Source organism: Lepidochelys kempii, chromosome 10, assembly GCF_965140285.1.
Source record: "Lepidochelys kempii isolate rLepKem1 chromosome 10, rLepKem1.hap1, whole genome shotgun sequence".
NCBI lineage: Eukaryota > Metazoa > Chordata > Testudines > Cheloniidae > Lepidochelys > Lepidochelys kempii.
Window position 1 is genome coordinate 17,819,034 of NC_136389.1, and position 18,329 is coordinate 17,837,362.

Consider the following 18,329-nt stretch of genomic DNA (forward strand, 5'->3'; position numbering starts at 1 on the left):
TGCTATTATTTTTCAGTTACCCAACAGTTTTAAATTTAAAAATATGAAATTATGCTTCCACAGTTTGTTTTGGGGATGCATTCAAAGGCTAATCAGCACTTGTAAACTATACAGTGAATTGCTGACCTGGCATTTCAACCTTTTCCATTTCTATTTTTTCTTGTTTGCTTGAACTAAGCAAGAATGGAAAAATTCCTATTTAATTATGAAAAAAATTCCCTACACTGATCTAGTCATATGAACTCGGCTTATCTCGATATCATTCTGTCAAACTGATTTCTGATCCTGGGCAGTCAGAACTAATACATAAGCCTGAAATGCAGACTCTTTTCACATACCTTACAGGGTGGGTTCTTATTTGTGCTCCTGGATTCCATAACTCCACCAAAGTCTTTGACTTTTAATTATTTATTTTTGTGAAATACTGTTTCTATCTTGTGTATAATAATCATTTAAAAATTAACACAAAAGAAAATAAACTTAACTATGAAAGATGTCCCATTTCTTCTAATACTCAATTCATAATCCAATTAGAACACCACTACATTTTTCAGAAAAAATGTGCAGAAGGTAGCTATGGAAGAAGTTTATACTGCCATCAATCACCGTGGTATTTCAGGTTTCAGAGTAACAGCCGTGTTAGTCTGTATTCGCAAAAAGAAAAGGAGTACTTGTGGCACCTTAGAGACTAACCAATTTATTTGAGCATGAGCTTTCGTGAGCTACAGCTCACTTGAAGTGAGCTGTAGCTCACGAAAGCTCATGCTCAAATAAATTGGTTAGTCTCTAAGGTGCCACAAGTACTCCTTTTCTTTTCGTGGTATTTCAGCACCTTTCATTTGCAAACAGCCAAGTCCCAGTGGAATTTATTAAGTCTCTGGTTCTTACCCTTTACACAGCTATAGAAAGCTCTGCTTTTGAGGGAGGTTCAGGGGGAAGGTTGATGTTATGCATGTCCTTCTGCTTCCAGTGCAAAAACTTGATCAAATAGGAAAATTTTGCAGAGTTTGCCAAAGGTGGTCTGACTTTGGAATTTGTTTAATTTCATCTGGAAGTTTGTTCCAGAGACAGACTCTCTCCTGGAGAGCACTCACATGCTTCCTCCTGTGACTATCAGCCCTCAATTTCTGAATATATAGGAAGACCTTGTAGTATTGTTTGTTCCATAAGCTAATGAATGTAATGAAACAGCTAATTTGCATCATTAAATGGTACTGAGTATGGGGGTAAAGTACACAATTGAAGAAAAATTTAGTGAGAAAAGAAAGGCAAAAACAAAGTCTACTCCTGAACACCTAGCGAAATAAACCTTAACACAGTAAATATAAGGAATGGCAATCTGGGGGGTGGGGGAAGGGGGAGGGAGGGGGAGGAACCCACTGATTAAGACAACAACATCTGCAGTAAAATTTTGCTTACATGAACCAGCTGGACAAGAACAGGCTCCAGATTGCAAAACATTGACCTAGCTTCAACATAAAAACTCAGCTGCTGCTCAAAGTCCCGGCCAAACGATACCTGGGATTAGGAAGATACAAAAACCACACTTATGACATGTCCGCAGCACACAGCTATTTGATCTTTCTATAATGTGTGTTGAATTAAGGTGCTCTCTCTCTCTCTTTTTTGTTTGTTCCAAAAGGGTTGGAATGAAGATCCTCAACTGCAATTAAGTTCAATAATTTCAAAGTAACTTGCTCACAGCTATATTAGGGATAGAAGAGATTCTCCTTCAACTATTCACCTTCCATAATTTAGCTTCTAGGGAAATCTGCAAGTGTTTTTATTATTATTATTAAAACAATATATAGTTTCTGATTTATGGTGTGAATATTTCTCAAGCATACAACACTTATCAGCTTCCAGACTTCTGGAAAGGGATCTGATATCTCACAGAATTCCTAAAGTGAGGTTTATAGGAAGTGGGGGTTTGGTATGGTTTGCATTTTAACAAAACAAAAACACAAAACAAAACAAAGCAGCTTAACAGAAAACCCACATAATCACTCTACAAACAGATTAATGAATCAACCTTTTTACTGACACTAGTTTATTATGCAGCCAATAAAAACTGTCTTTTGAAGAGTGGGCATTTGGGGGTTTTTTAAGTTATTTTTAAAGTCTGTCTCAATTTTCGAATACTGGAGGGCTCAAAAAACTGATTTTTTAAAAAACGTTTTTTGTTTTTAATTTTGTGTTGATCCCTCTCAGGTGTGGATGGTGGAATTACACCTGCTAATGTTACTTTTCACTTGCTAGTGACTTGTGAACTTTCAGACTGTCACGACACGCAAGACATTCATTAAATATTCAACTTTAAAACACGTATAGGTTTTACAGGATATTTAAAGACATTTAACAGAAGATTTTGATGCATGCTGTGATACACTTTAAACTAGGCCTGTGATACCAAGTAAGGATCAACAGTTGTATGACATTTCTTCAAAACATCTGCATATTTCCTTCACTAAATATACTGGGTGGGATTTTTAACATATCCTGAGCAAGTTGGATGCTCAAGTCCCTTTGAATTTCAGTGGTATTTAGGTGCCTACTTCCCACTCGGTAACTCTGCCACAAAAAGTTTTCCCAGGCAATCATGAATACTAAGTACTCACCATTTTTATAAATCCATTTATCAAAGATGCTAACATTCTCTTTTCATCTTCAAGTGTTAGTGCACTACAACAGTAAGTTTATATAGTCAATATAATATAAGCCATCTTAAAAAAAAAAACAAAGAAGTTTCAACTATATACGTATTTTACAAATTCTTTAAAAAAAATTATGCTCACAGTATCTAATTCACTCATTTTAAGGACACACATTAATCTAATACTCATTTTATACTCATAATTTTTAAACTAACTTAAAATCACACTGTATTTATGATTGTCAGCCATTTTTAATAATACTCTTAAAGGGTTATTACCAGGACAAGTTTGGCCTAATATGTAAATTCTGTAAAATAAGATTTTATTAAATGTAGAGACCAACAGAAACGTTTCTATGAAATACTCTGAATCCCAGTGAAAAAAAATATAGCTTTTATCCAGACTAATATTCTCATAACAACAATTCAGTGGGTGCAGCACTGAACTACAGCATGAAAACATGAATGAGAAATTGACTATAAACTAATTATAAACAAGTTAGATTAGCTCATCTAGCTCTCATATTCCTACTTGAGAGAAATACAAACAATTTAAATAAAACCTTAAATGTGACATTTAATGTTCTTTCAGTTTTAATTCTCTAAGGTGTTATTTATAAGAAGGTTTTTGTTTTAAACTACGATTACTCAACTGTGTCCTTTTAACTCTGTTACCATTACCACTGTGTCTCATTATAGTGTTCTCTAGAAGTTTTGCTGTCACAAATGGTACTAAAATGATACATTTACTTCCAACATTACCACAAATATATCTGATCTTTCAGAAGGCATAACCCAAATTCAGTATGAGACAAATTTACATCACATGGACATCCAATAAGCTAGATCTGTTTGGATGAAAATGGATAAATAGAATTTAAATTACAATTAAGTAATCCCATTTAATCCTTTTACTATTACGTACTTGTCTCCAGCTTTGACCTCCTGTGTATCATTTTACCATTTTCCTAGAGCAGACACCAGATGGAAATAGTTTTATCCAGTAGAGAAGGAAGGAAAACCTCAGCATGATTCGCTCATTAGTACATTACCAGTCAAAAGAAAGAACTGAGGGTGAGCTGTTGTTACCAGTCAACAGCTGTTCAAGTGGCCTAAGATCTAGACTGTGGGTTGAAACTTTGCTGAATCAAAGTTTGTAAAAAGTGGAAAGAGGTAGTTTTAAACTTATTAGAATGCTATGTAAAATGGCCATTGTAAGAGCTGACAGAACAGAATCAAAAGAATGATGTAAATTAATTTTGCCTGAAATAAAAGTATTGCTAATCAGGGGTTTACCAAGGTTCCCAGTGAAGGCTCAGAGCTGTTTTGGCAACAAGATGTGAAGAAGCGTCGACTATAGGCCACTGGCAACTGTTTTGATTCTTTAATAATTAATTTTATTTTTAATAAATATTACTGTTTAAAGGTTGAAAAGGCATTAAAGTACGTATGTAAGCCAAAAAGACCACATAACCTAGAATAAAGCATTTGGACTTGTCTTCATTTGAATTACATGCCAAAGCTGATTTCCTCTATTGCTAGTGTGTCTTGCATTCACTGACACTCTATGATCTGAGGAAACTTACAATAATATACTATAAACATTGAAAGTGTTGTAAATTACGTTTACAATATTGGCACTAAATTATAAATGGCTCTTGATTAGGAGCACCACAAAAATGTGCCCTTACAATTCTATTCAACCCACATAGAAAGAAGGAAGGAGAGTTTTGTGATTTACACACAAAAGTAGGCGCTTGGAAATCTTGGTTCTATTCCCAACTCTGCCAAAGATTTTCTGTGTGATTTTGGGTGTCACTTAATCACTGTGTCTCAGTTTCCTCACCCTCAGAATTGGGATAATAATATTTCCCTACCTCACAAAGGGTGTTAAATATTAGTACAGTATCATTTGTATCAGTACAGTTTAATTATTAATCTGTCCAGTGCTTTGAAACACTTGGATGGAAACTGCTACAGTAGTCCAGAGTACTATATCAAAGCAAAGTTGTTGGCACGCATGCAGCTCTTTTCTTCTATTTCTAAAAATAAATTGGCCTCTAATAACTGCTAAAAATTATGGGCCAGGCTCTGACGCATGGTTTATGAGGACTCAGCACAGTTGAAGGGGGTGCATAGAAAAAGGAAGTCTATTCTTAACTGTTCCAACTGCCAACAGCCCCTGAGAGCCATTATGACAGCTGGGGATTACCAGGACATCCCAGTTTTATTTCCTGCACAGCCATAGAGTGTGGGTTTGATGTAGGAGTTTCTCTACCACCCAACAATCCCCCTACTCAAGAGAGATTTTCTTGTTATTTCTGCCAGATTAGGGCTGCTTTGTGCAGGTCAAATAACTAAAAGTGGCTGGAGTGCAACTCAATTTCGGGAGCTGTGTTTTTAATGGCAAAGTATGTATTGAAAACCTCTAAATACTGTATTGTTCACTGTAGTTTCTGGAAGATTCTAGCTGCTTTTTATCCTCACAAAAACTGAAAAGGGCCCAAACTGGCATCCTTTCTTTTAACAGCATCTGCTACTTTGTTTATGCTTTTTATTCTCAAAAAGTATCCTTGCTGCTTCCCTCTACGCTAGAAAAATCTATTAAGTTATTGCCATTTTCCAGTTCGAATGCTGAAACAAAGAATCTAACAAAGCAATTATTAAAGCGTAAATAATTTGTATTGTGATTTTACTGCACAGCTTCTATTAGTGCAAAACAGAGGGCCATGCATAAATTTACCGTGAAACATTAACCCCCCCCTAAAAGTAAAACTATACATCAGAACATCCACCATTTACACATATTCTGTATTATAGTACATGTAAATTTCATCTTACTTCACAGAATCATGCATGGTCTTGCACACGTGTAGAAGAGCATTAAGTATGACAGGGTCTTTAGTAGCATCTTGTTGATGTCTAAAAAACATTTTTGGAAAATACTGATAAAAATACTGCAGTTTCTCCAAGACACAAAATAGTGGAAAACTGAAAATTCATTTAATGCTAATTTTGCATAGGCAGCCTTTATATACTCTTATGAGCAGAGAATTGCAATGGTGAAAACATGATCTTTGTCTGTGAAATAAACTCCAAAAAACATCTTGCATTGTACAACATCTCAACGTATTTTTCTTTTTACAAAAATACATAGAGTATATTTATACCTTCACAGTTAATACAGTTAAAAAAAACATGACAGTGGGACTTATATTTCATAACTATCTGGCAGTGTTATTACAAAGTCACAGACACCTTAAGTCTTATGGATGGTGAGAGTGTAGACAGATTGCCCAGGAACGTCCAGCTAAGAACTTGAAAGCAAAACCAGTAAAGAAATCTCAGATAGGAATCTAGTTCCTTGGTTAATGTCAGATAGCACAGAATGGGCAACATGCCCTGTCTAGGCATGCAAGGACTAATTAGACGACCAAGTTTATATCCTGAAGTCACATCACCTTGAGGTATTAATCATGCCACAGATAAATACTGAAGCCAAAAAACAGAATTCCTGAGTTACCAGGGGAATGAGAAATGCCACTCTATTTCCTAGATAATATCTCCAATGCCATTTTCAACAGATATTTTGAAAGAAACCATTTGCTCTCCCATACTCTGAGCTCTGAAGAAGGAGGAGAACAAGTGCCTCAACTCTAGCACAGCCAACCAACTGCCAAGGACAAAGAAGTGTAACACTCACTATGCAATAAAATAAGGCCACCTGAAAGAGATAAATGGCAGAGACATCTAACCCTGATGAGCAATGCATGCTCTGTACTGTATTAACTTATAACCACTGTATCTTTTACTGTAACAGAGCATTCAGAACAGCCCCTGTGAACAGACCAAACCCCACTGTATCCTCAACACAGCAAAACCACCATGATTCAATTGCATCTCCTTCCTGAGGCATGGCTTCACTGGACAACTCAAAAACACTGAAGCATAAACTTCAGCCTAAGCTTCCTCTCCAGAGCCCCCCTCTCCCTCATTTCCTAATGGCCCAAAGAGACACTCCCATTCCCTCTATATGCTGGGAGGAGCCAACTAGAACCACCTGCCAATCTGTTTAGCAGTAATTACTCTAGATATTAATACAGAGATTAAGCACCTGGGCTTAGAGTGATACAGCTGAAGAGCCCTGCATTCCAGTACAGGATCTTATACTCTACTAGTGCCTAACTAGGAAATATTAGTAGGGCAATTAATTGTTCATTCTATTTGTACTGAATATGGTTTTTTCTGCTGTACAAATGCCTAGTGATAAACTATACATTAATTTATTATATACTATTTAAGTGTTCTTTGCCTATGTAGTATTAAAAGCTCTCCACTTAATATATTGCCTAACAAAAGGGCATTACCAAAAGCATGCTCTACATATATCAGGAGCAGGTCCATCTCACTGTAAGTGGAATAGAGCAGGCAATATTTATCACCCCAGAGCTCTGTTTTAAGTGGAAGTAAGCCTGGAAACTTCATTAATAAGTGTTCCATTCGCTTCAAGTGGCACCACTGGTAACGAGGGCAGCACACAGGAACACTTAGAAGTGGATGGAAGGGGTCAGTGACAGGCAATCTCTGTCCATATGGTAAGTACCATATCTAAAAGACAAAAGAATTTGGCGTTCTGTATTTACAACAATATTTCTAATGACTTCAAATAAAGTTTTCTGGGTTTTGGTTTGGTTTTTAAATGTATCCAAGCTGCATTTTTGTCATGGTCAAACACCATTTGCAGGCTTCTGCCAACTACAAGGGACTACATTTTTGAAAAATTTAGAACTAGTAACAAAAGCCTCCAAACCTGGCACCATCAACTGCACAATCTGTTATATACAGTCCCCTTGGGATATACAATTGACATAATGCAGTACAAACACATTAGGCAGAATCTGAATGGCTATCAATGTTTCTCAACTATGCAATCAAGAAATCATAACAGTCTGCTCTTTTTAACAGACCAGGCAGAATCTGAATGGCTATCAATGTTTCTCAACTATGCAATCAAGAAATCATAACAGTCTGCTCTTTTTAACAGACCAGTGGAAGCTGCTCTAGCCAGCCACTAACTATTTATTTTTTCATGCCTGAATTATCAACACTTAATACTTCTGATTGGAAGAAATCTAATTGAAATTCAGATATCACTTTTAAATTATGTACTACTGCTCTCCAATTTGATAATTTAAAAGAAAAAGCTAAGAAAAGAAAGTAATATTTAAAAAATATATATTTTGTTTTAATGAAAATGACTATTCTGGACTTGGAAAGGTTTGAACATGAAATCTCATCTTCTGATACTGTTTTCCATTCAGGAAGCATTCATTTTACTGTAACAAACATGTCTATTTGTTCCCTTCCTCATTCATATGCCAAGATCATTATTGATGTCAGTCAAGGCTAGGAATACATGGCATTTATCATGTAAACCAAGTCAAGTAATGGAAATTGAAGCAAGCACAAAGAACAATTAATCAGTGGTGGAATCTGTAACAACAAATCTAACTGTTTATTATGGGGAAAGTCAAGTTATATTTCTGAGATAAGGTGGGTGAGGTAATATCTTTCTTGGACCAACTTCTGTTTATGAGAGAGACGAGCTCTTACACAAAGCTCTTCTTCAGATCTTGTCTCTCTAATATCCTAAGATCAACATGGCTACAACACTGCATGCAATTTATATTTCTAACAGACACAGAGTTGACAAGACTATTCACTGATTTTCACTGAAAAACAATTAATAAGCAACTGATGAATAAAGAAGACTAATAAAAAATTGTATATTTATATTTTCTTCTTGGCACCTGGAATATCTTATACATGCCGAATGGACTACAACAAGATTCACTCTATCTCCCCTAGCAACTTTTCAATAGATTGCCCAGATCCTCTAGTGTGCCCTTAATCAGAATATTTTCTACTTACTTAATAAAAGCTTCCATAATGCACTTGCAAACCTCCACTCGCACACTTTCTTTCTGGAACATATCCAGGAATGGTAAGAATTTCTCCTAAAAATACAAATTAAAAAACAAACAAACAAAAAAACAGGTATATTAAGGTATTTTATACACAAAAGCTTTTGATCTCTGTGCTGAAGATGAAAATCTGCTTAAAGAACCAATAAGTATAAATATTTTAGAAATATTTAAAATAATCTCAGCTATGAGTGTATGAGTATAATAGACCAGTTTTTACCTCTTTTGAAGAAAGTTATTTTTCCTGGAGGATCAGTGATTAGGTACTGAGAGATTATAGCACGGTGGTATGAATGGAGAAATCCTATTGGCTGACAAAAGAGCTAGTTTATTGGCTCGGAGTATCCAGTATAAACATGCAACAGGTCAGAGCTCATTTAGACAAGTATCACCAAAAAATAAGGAAAACATGTTATAAAAGCAATAATATGCTTGAAGCAGCACAGATACAGAAGTGATGATCACTGGGAAGTCTGAGGACTCCAGGAACAAGTCATAGGGTATTACAGTCCCAAAAAAATCTGTCAAATTCCTGCCACCATTTTGGATTTTTCCAGGGCTACTTTTGAAGCTGTAGACCGTTCGGATGTCATTTAAAGATGCTGACTTTGAGAATCTAGAGAATTAGTTTTCTGTACCATCCCCAAAATATGTGTAAGGTAAAATTTTCTAAGTGCCCAAGTGACTTAGGGACTTAAACCCTATTGACTTTCAGTGAGCATTAGGTGCCCAAGTGGCTTGAAAAAAAAAAATGGGATTTTGGCTCCTAAATCACTTAGGCATATTGGAAAAGTTTCCTCTGAATCAAATTTCAGTTGTTTAATCAGACTTTGTAACGCAAACGCACCCGTTGGCCTCCCTAAACTTTCCTTTGCACCTCAAAGGAGTGGGTGGGTGAGATTCTGTGGCCTGCGTTGTACAGGCCCTTAATCAGAACTAGATGATCATAGTGGTCCCTTCTGACCTTGGTATCTATGAATCTATGAATCAGTACCAGAACAGTTGACACTGAATTCTTTGCTATGACACATTATATGTATACATTATACTGAAACATTCATTATGTAGTTATCAGCACAGCACACAAATAGGCTGTATTAGTTCATCTGAGCTCCCTTTGCTGGCTGGCTGTTACTGCTGCTGCATTAAAACAAAGATATATTAGAGATTTAAGTAGTATTAGAGAATTCTATAACCTAAGAAGAAAACAGTGTGATAGGCTGGAATGTAAATAATGGATTTTTTAAGAAGTTAACAAAAGAAAACTTCCCCTGGTGTTTTAACAGTTTTATACTTGACAAAAAGTGCTTCTCACCATGTGAGCTTTCAGATGACTTAGATAAGTAAATTAGGTTAGCTTTCCTTATAAAAAACAGTCTACACTCAAGTTCTAGAAAACAATGCAAAGATATGACTTACCGCTGAAAAAAGTACAGAAAAGTCATGGAAATAGGTGATAATTTTCTGAATAATTGACTGAAGCTAGGAAAAGAAGAAAAACAACTAAATACATTACAAATTGCATGTTAAAGTACATAATGATGACAACGGTGCAGATCTATCTGCAAATCATCTAATTTATAGGCTATTTTTCTCCTGTTAATGCCTAGAAAACAATTTTTTATATATACACACACACACACACATATATATATATATACACACACACAAATTATTTTGTTGTAAATTATTCTAGATTTAAAAATTGACCTCCATGAATAAAACTGGAACACTATACCATGGCTTCACTTTATTCTAAAGAGCTTCCTGAATTACAAAAGGCCTTTTAAAACACACTGTAAGGTAAGAGACTTTAGAAGTCTCTGTGCATTTTCTTGGAACAAAATTAGTTATTTAAAGAGTTGGTAAATAAAACAGTCTCTTACCTGTGGATAGGCATCTTCAAATGCACGATCTGGAGTCATGTGTTTGATAACATCTGCCAAAACAGTATTGACCTCACGCTTCTATGTAGTGAAAATTAAATGTCACAACTCAGCATAAAAAATGGTGCAGAAATCAAATGACTAAAATACTTTGTTAGTACTAAGTTAAGGTTGAGAATTTATTGCCATTTACAAAAGAATGAAATTTCTACACAGTTGTAGTTGAAACCAGATAATTCTTATTTAAGGTTCAATCAGCCACCTACTGTAACACTGCCTGTTTCCCCAATTATGTTCCAAATACAGGTTAGAAATATATTCATGAATGATCAAAAGGACTCCTTTTGAGCCTCTAATATGTATCTATTCAGCACTCACATTAGGAGATAATCTGGTTTATAGTTTTTCACATTGTAAACTGCTACTTACTGTCTACATATAGTTAAAATTAGAAAAAAAAATCCTTGTAGAAATTCCTACATACCGTAAAGTGTCTGCAGGTATACTCCACCCACACTTCTGCACAGTTAATATAATCCTAGAAAAAATATTATATATATAAAATGGTCAAAAGAATGCATCACCTTCAAAATCCGTATCAAGTTTCAGAGTATATATTTCTCATCCCGCAGTCTGCTTAAGTAATTACTCAGGCACTTGTCTGGCACTTGGATCCAAGCAGGCACAAGGACCTACCTTCATGGTTACAAATTTCAAAACGGGGCCCTGCTGTACCCAAACCGAGTACAAAAGGGTGGGTTCATATGAAACATGTGCCTGGTATTTTATTGACAAGGCAATTATTGAGCGTCTAGGAATGACGAACTAGGCAATGCTATGCTCAATGTGTATTAAAAGCTCATATGTAATTGTGGTATTTTTTTAAAAATAATTTTGAACAATTGGCTACCACTGTATCTGAAATAGGCAAGTCAGTTCCAACTTACCCCAGAACTCATCTCCTGTCAATTACCCACCTGTGGGTTTTTCAATTTTGTGATAACCTTCCAGGCTTCATTTAATATCTGAAGGCGATCACATTCAGGAGGATCAGCCATGGCCAAGTTTAACCCCAAAGAGCGAAAGAGAAGATGCTGAGGAAAGATCAGACCATCCTATCAGTTAGAGATTCTCTATGAAACAGATCATACTTCAAAATACTACTGGTTACAAAATTATAAAGTTGGGTAAGTCACTCAAAGATCATATACTTTCTAGCCCAAAGACTGAACTGTAATGAACTTTTGTTGGAGAACTATAAGCAGTTACATTTAATTAGCAACTCATCAGAGCATATACATTGAAATGATATATAGCATTAAAACCATTTGCTTTTGATGGACCAACATGAAAGTACTATATTGTGTTCTGCTGTTTAACATGCATACAAAGGGTATGTCTACACAATGAAATTAGGTCGAATTTATAGAAGTCGGTTTTGTAGAAAGTGTTTTTACAGCCGATTGTGTGTCCCCCCACACAAATGCTCTCAGTGCATGTCGTCGGCAGAGTGTGTCCACAGTACCGAGGCAACCGTCGACTTCTGGAGCATTGCACTGTGGGTAGCTATCCCACAGTTCCTGCAGTCTCCGCCGCCCATTTGAATTCTGGGTAGAAATCCCAGTGCCTGATGGGGCTAAAACATTGTTGTGGGTGGTTCTGGGTACATATCATCAGGACCCCCCCTTCCCTCCCTCCTTCCGTGAAAGCAAGGGCAGACAATCGTTTTGCGCTTTTTTCTTGAGCTATCTGTGCAGACGCCATACCATGGCAAGCATGGAGCCCGCTCCTCTCACCGTCACCGTACGTCTCCTGGGTGCTGGCAGACATGGTACTTTACCGCTACACAGCAGCAGTTTATTGCCTTTTGGCAGCAGACAGTACAGTATGACTGGTAGTCGTCGATGTAGTCCTGGGTGCTCTTTTAACCGACCTCGATGAGGTCAGGGGCACCTGGGCGAACATGGGAGTGACTTAGCCAGGTCATTTCCCTTTTAAGTTTCGTCTCGTGGCAATTGAGTCCTACCGGCAGTGCACTGTCTTTTAATCAGCAGCCTGCAGAAGATGATGGCCAGTAGCCATACTGCACCGTCTTCTGCTGAGCACCCAGGAGAAGACGATGGCTAGCGCTCGTACTAGATGAAGTGGCTCAAAACAAGAAATAGACCAGATTTGTTCTGTATTCATTTTCTCCTCCCTCCCTCCGTGAAATCAACAGCCTCCTAAACCCAGTTTTGAGTTCTATCCTTGAGGTTTTGAGTTCTATCCTTGAGGGGGCCATTCAGTTTCTCGCAAAGCCACCCCCATTGTTGATTTTAATTCCCTATAAGCCAACCCTGTAAGCCATGTCGTCAGTTGCCCCTCCCTCCACCAGGACAAAGGCAGAAAATCGTTCCACGCCCTTTTTTCTGTGCAGACGCCATACCATGGCAAGTATGGAGCCCGCTCAGATCACTTTGGCAAGTAGGAGCACATTAAACACCACACACATTATTCAGCAGTATATGCAGCACAAGAACCTGCCAAAGTGAAACCGGGCGAGTAGGCGACGTCAGCGCGGTGACGAGAGTGATGAGGACATGGACACAGACTTCTCTCAAAGCACGGGCCCTGGCAATGTGGGCATCATAGTGCTAATGGGGCAGGTTCATGTGGCGGAACGCCGATTCTGGGCTCGGGAAACAAGCACAGACTGGTGGGACCGCATAGTGTTGCGGGTCTGGGACGATTCCCAACGGCTGCGAAATTTTCGCATGCGTAAGGGCACTTTCATGGAACTTTGTGACTTGCTTTCCCCTGCCCTGAGGCACAATAATACCAAGATGAGAGCAGCCCTCACAGTTGAGAAGCGAGTGGTAATAGCCCTGTGGAAGCTTGCAATGCCAGACAGCTACCAGTCAGTCTGGAATCAATTTGGAGTGGGCAAATCTACTGTGGGGGCTGCTGTGATGCAAGTAGCCAACGCAATCAAAGATCTGCTGATATCAAGGGTAGTGAGTCTGGGAAATGTGCAGGTCATAGTGGATGGCTTTGCTGCAATGGGATTCCCTAACTGTGATTGGGCCATAGATGGAACCCATATCCCTATCTTGGCACCAGAGCACCAAGTCGGCGAGTACATAAACCGCAAGGGGTACTTTTCAGTGGTGCTGTAAGCACTGGTGGATCACAAGGGACGTTTCACCAACATCAACATGGGATGGCCGGGAAAGGTACATGACGCTCGCATCTTCAGGAACTCTCGTCTGTTTCAAAAGCTGCAGGAAGGGTCTTTATTCCCAGACCAGAAAATAACCGTTGGGGATGTTGAAATGTCTATATGTATCCTTGGGAACCCAGCCTACCCCTTAATGCCATGGCTCATGAAGCCATACACAGGCAGCCTGGACAGTAGTCAGGAGCTGTTCAGCTACAGGCTGAGCAAGTGCAGAATGGTGGTAGAATGTGCATTTGGATGTTTAAAGGTGTACTGGTGCAGTTTACTGACTCGGTTAGACCTCAGCAAAACCAATATTCCCACAGTTATTACTGCTTGCTGTGCGCTCCACAATATCTGTGAGAGTAAGGGACAGATGTTTATGGTGGGGTGGGAGGTTGAGGCAAATCGCCTGGCTGCTGGTTATGCACAGTCAGACACGAGGGCAGTTAGAAGAGCACAGGAGGGCGCAGTGCACATCAGAGAAGCTTTGAAAACCAGTTTCATGACTGGCCAGGCTACGGTGTGAAAGTTCTGTTTGTTTCTCCTTGATGAAACCCCCCACCCCTTGGTTCACTCTACTTCCCGGAAAGCTATCCACCCTCCCCTCCTCCCTTTGATCACTGCTTGCAGAGGCAATAAAGTCATTGTTGCTTCACATTCATGCATTCTTTATTAATTCATCACACAAATAGGGGGATAACTACCAAGGTAGCGCAGAAGAGAGAAGGACACCAGGAGGGGTGGTGGAGAAGGGAAGAACAATGCCACACAGCACTTTAAAAGTTTAAAACTTTAAAACTTATTGAATGCCAGCCTTCTGTTGCTTGGGCAATCCTCTGGGGTGGAGTGGCTGGAGGCCCCCCACCGTGTTCTTGGGTGTCTGGGTGAAGAGGCTATGGAACTTGGGGAGGAGGGCGGTTGGTTACACAGGGGCTGTAGCGGCGGTCTGTGCTCCTGCTGCCTTTCCTGCAGCTCAACCATACACTGGAGCATATTACTTTGATCCTCCAGCAGCCTCAGCATAGAGTCCTGCCTCCTCTCATCACGCTGCCGCCACCTTTCAGTTTCAGCCCTCTCTTCAGCCCACCACCACTCCTCCCAGTCATTTTGTGCTTTCCTGTACTCTGACGTTGTCTGCCTCCATGCATTCGTCTGTGCTCTGTCAGTGTGGGAGGACAGCATGAGCTCAGAGAACATTTCATCACAAGTGTGTTTTTTTCGCCTTCTGATCTTCGCTAGCCTCTGGGAAGGAGAAGATCCTGTGATCCTTGAAACACATGCAGCTGATGGAGAAAAAAAAGGGACAGTGGTATTTAAAGAGACACATTTTATAGAAGAATGGGTACACTCTTTCACGGTAAACCTTGCTGTTAACATTACATACATAGCATATGTGCTTTCGTTACAAGATCGTATTTTGCCTCCCCCCAGCATGTGGCTAGCCCTTCCCTCCTCCCCGTGGCTAACAGTGAGGAACATTTCTGTTCAGCCACAGGCAAACAGCACAGCAGAAACGGGCACCTCTGAATGTCCCCTTAAGAAAAGCACCCTATTTCAACCAGGTGACCATGAATGATATCACTCTCCTGAGGATAACACAGAGAGATAAAGAACGGATGTTGTGTGAACAACAGCAAACATACACTGCAATGCTTTGTTCTACAATGATTCCCGAGTACGTGCTACTGGCCTGGAGTGGTAAAGTGTCCTACCATGGTGGATGGAATAAGGTTGCCCTCCCCAGAAACCTTTTGCAAAGGCTTTGGAAGTACATCCAGGAGAGCCGTGAATGCCAGGGCAAATTAATCATTAAACACGCTTGCTTTTAAACCATGTATACTATTTAAAAAGATACACTCACCAGAGGTCCCTTCTCCACCTGACGGATCTGGGAGGCAGCCTTGGGTGGGTTCAGGGGGTACTGGTTCCAGGTCCAGGGTGAGAAACAGTTCTTGGCTGTCAGGAAAACCGGTTTCTCCGCTTGCTTACTGTGAGCTATTTACAACCTCATCATCATCATCTTCCTCGTCCCCAAAACCTGCTTCCGTGTTGCCTCCATCTCCATTGAAGGAGTCAAACAACACGGCTGGAGTACTGGTGGCTGAACCCCCTAAAATGGAATGCAACTCATCATAGAAGCTGCATGTTTGGGGCTCTGGCCCGGAGCGGCCGTTTGCCTCTCTGGTTTTCTGGTAGGCTTGCCTCAGCTCCTTAAGTTTCAGGCGGCACTGCTTCGGGTCCCTGTTATGGCCTCTGTCCTTCATGCCCTGGGAGACTTTGACAAATGTTTTGGCATTTCAAAAACTGGAACGGAGTTCTGATAGCACGGATTCCTCTCCCCATACAGCGATCAGATCCCGTACCTCCCGTTCGGTCCATGCTGGAGCTCTTTTGCGATTCTTGGACTCCATCATGGTCACCTCTGCTGATGAGCTCTGCATGGTCACCTGCAGCTTGCCACGCTGGCCAAACAGGAAATTGAAATTCAAAAGTTCGCGGCCTTTTCCTGTCTACGTGGCCAGTGCATCTGAGTTGAGAGTGCTGTCCAGAGCAGTCACAATGGAGCACTCTGGGAAAGCTCATGGAGGCCAATACCGTCTAATTATGTCCACAGTACCCCAAAGTCAACCCAGCAAGGCCAATTTCAGCGCTAATCCCCTTGTCGGGGGTGGAGTAAGGAAATTGATTTTAAGAGCCCTTTAAGTCGAAAAAAAGGGCTTCATCGTGTAAATGGGTGCAGTGTGAAATCGATTTAACGCTGCTAAATTCAACCTCAACTCCTAGGGTAGACCAGGGCTTATTTGGCAGATTCCTGAAGAAAGGCTCTAAACTAGCACACCCAGAAGTCAGATTTTGCTCCCATTGATGTCAACAGCAAAACTCCCATTGGCTTCAATGGAGCAGGATTAAGCCCCTTAAAACAGTACAAATAAGTGCCGGGAGTAGAGTCACATGCTGTGTGAAGGAAGCCACAATTAGTTAATTCCCAGCACTTCTTTCCAGCACTGGGATTGACTGGCTAATAATAGCCCCTTCCTTATAACAAATAAACTGCAACAGGCCTCTTTTTGATCCATTCACTGCTACTGCAGAAGACATAGTTCCTGTCTCTATTCTCAGTCGACCCCTCCCACTCGTAAAGGATTCAGGACCCAAGAATGAAACAGGAATAGAAATCACTTTATGTTCTAGATCTTAAATCACCTTATTCTACACAGCAGAGAGTTCCCATTTTTTAATCCTGTGTGAACTATCTAGACAACTAGCTAAAAGTATAAAGCACTCAGCAAGATAATGAATAAGGATTGCTTTAAATTGCAAAAACTTACCTTGGGGAAACCAGATTCATCGCACTCTTTAATCATGCCAATAAAATCCATAGACCTTGCAGCAATAAACTCCGCTCTGAATGCTGACATCACTGAATTCAACAGCAGGGCACTAGAAGGAACAGGATACAAATCAGCACAGCTCACCATAAATTAAGCCCATTTTCATTGTCTAGTTTACATTAATCTGAACTTCAAAGAATAATTAAATACCACTCAGTTTCTACCTGTTTGGGTGATGGGTTGATCAAGGCTGTAATTTGTTGGGAAAACAAGAAAACATGAAGTTTGGCAATGTTGCACAGGATATGTAGAAAACCTCAACCTGTACTTTCTTTGCTTAACTCCAAGGAAAACATCATTTAATTGTCTTTAAAATAAATTTTACATTTGATTTCTTACACTAGGATCAACTTTCTTTCAAGCTATCACTAGCCGAGAGCAGATTTCCTTATAATACTGGCACATCACTCACCAAGCTGGAGACCATTGGCTATTCAGTAAAAAGAAACAGTAATATTGGGATAGTCTTTGCACATTTGCTGAACTATTCTATTTTCTTCTTCTGTCTGAAGTCCCTGCAATTGAAAGTATCTTTTGGTATGACAACAGCCTCCATTGAAGCTTTGTTGCATTAACTAAAGCTGTTGCTGCGAGGCTGATTTCTACTAAATGAGCTGGTAGAACGGAAATAAATCCATATGATTATAGTAAAGGCGATTATTATTGTCTACAGATATAATAATTGAAACCTGAAATTTATATTTTAAGTTAGCTGTTGAAGAGGCAATCCAATGTACTACACTTCAGAAAAAGTAACTCAATTTGACAGCATTTTAAAACAAATATTCAGGGCCAAATTCTGCCCTGAGATGCATCTGCACAACTTCCATTTTGACTTGTAACCCCAGCAGAGTCGACACTCCGTCCTTCATTCTTTTGAAGTCAATAAAGTGAATGCTGTACAATTTACTGTTTGTGGAGGTCTTTTGCAGAACAGAAGTGAATGGGATTACAGTGATCACATAGCACTTAGTAGGAATTTGCCCTTGGCCTTGTCCACACATTTCCATGCCACCAACTGTTGTCCACAGCATGTTGCACAAGTTGGCTGCTACCTTTCACCCAGAGATGGCTGAATTATAGTGATATTGCATGTATGTAGTTAGTGAAGGGCTTGGGATTTAAAATTTAGCAATGAAAATCACCATATAAATCTAAAATATCATTCAATGAGTTGCATGTAAGAGGGCAGAAATTTGCCTCTTGTTGTTAACC

General features: G+C 39.4%; 1 protein-coding gene across 4 annotated transcripts in view; it reads right to left on the reverse strand.

The window, feature by feature from the left end:
- VPS35L (VPS35 endosomal protein sorting factor like) overlaps positions 1 to 18,329 on the reverse strand; it is a 120,323-nt gene that overhangs the window by 56,968 nt on the left and 45,026 nt on the right. For 3 of the 4 annotated variants that reach the window (XM_073362283.2, XM_073362282.2, XM_073362285.2), the window contains 9 exons: positions 17,052 to 17,163; positions 11,501 to 11,617; positions 11,008 to 11,061; positions 10,524 to 10,604; positions 10,057 to 10,119; positions 8,585 to 8,670; positions 5,495 to 5,575; positions 2,619 to 2,682; positions 1,420 to 1,518 (listed from right to left, as the gene is read on the reverse strand). In XM_073362283.2, the coding sequence (XP_073218384.1) occupies positions 1,420 to 1,518; positions 2,619 to 2,682; positions 5,495 to 5,575; positions 8,585 to 8,670; positions 10,057 to 10,119; positions 10,524 to 10,604; positions 11,008 to 11,061; positions 11,501 to 11,617; positions 17,052 to 17,163 (757 nt within the window). The remainder of the gene's footprint in view (positions 1 to 1,419; positions 1,519 to 2,618; positions 2,683 to 5,494; positions 5,576 to 8,584; positions 8,671 to 10,056; positions 10,120 to 10,523; positions 10,605 to 11,007; positions 11,062 to 11,500; positions 11,618 to 17,051; positions 17,164 to 18,329) is intronic. The other variant, XM_073362284.2, reaches the window with a different exon arrangement.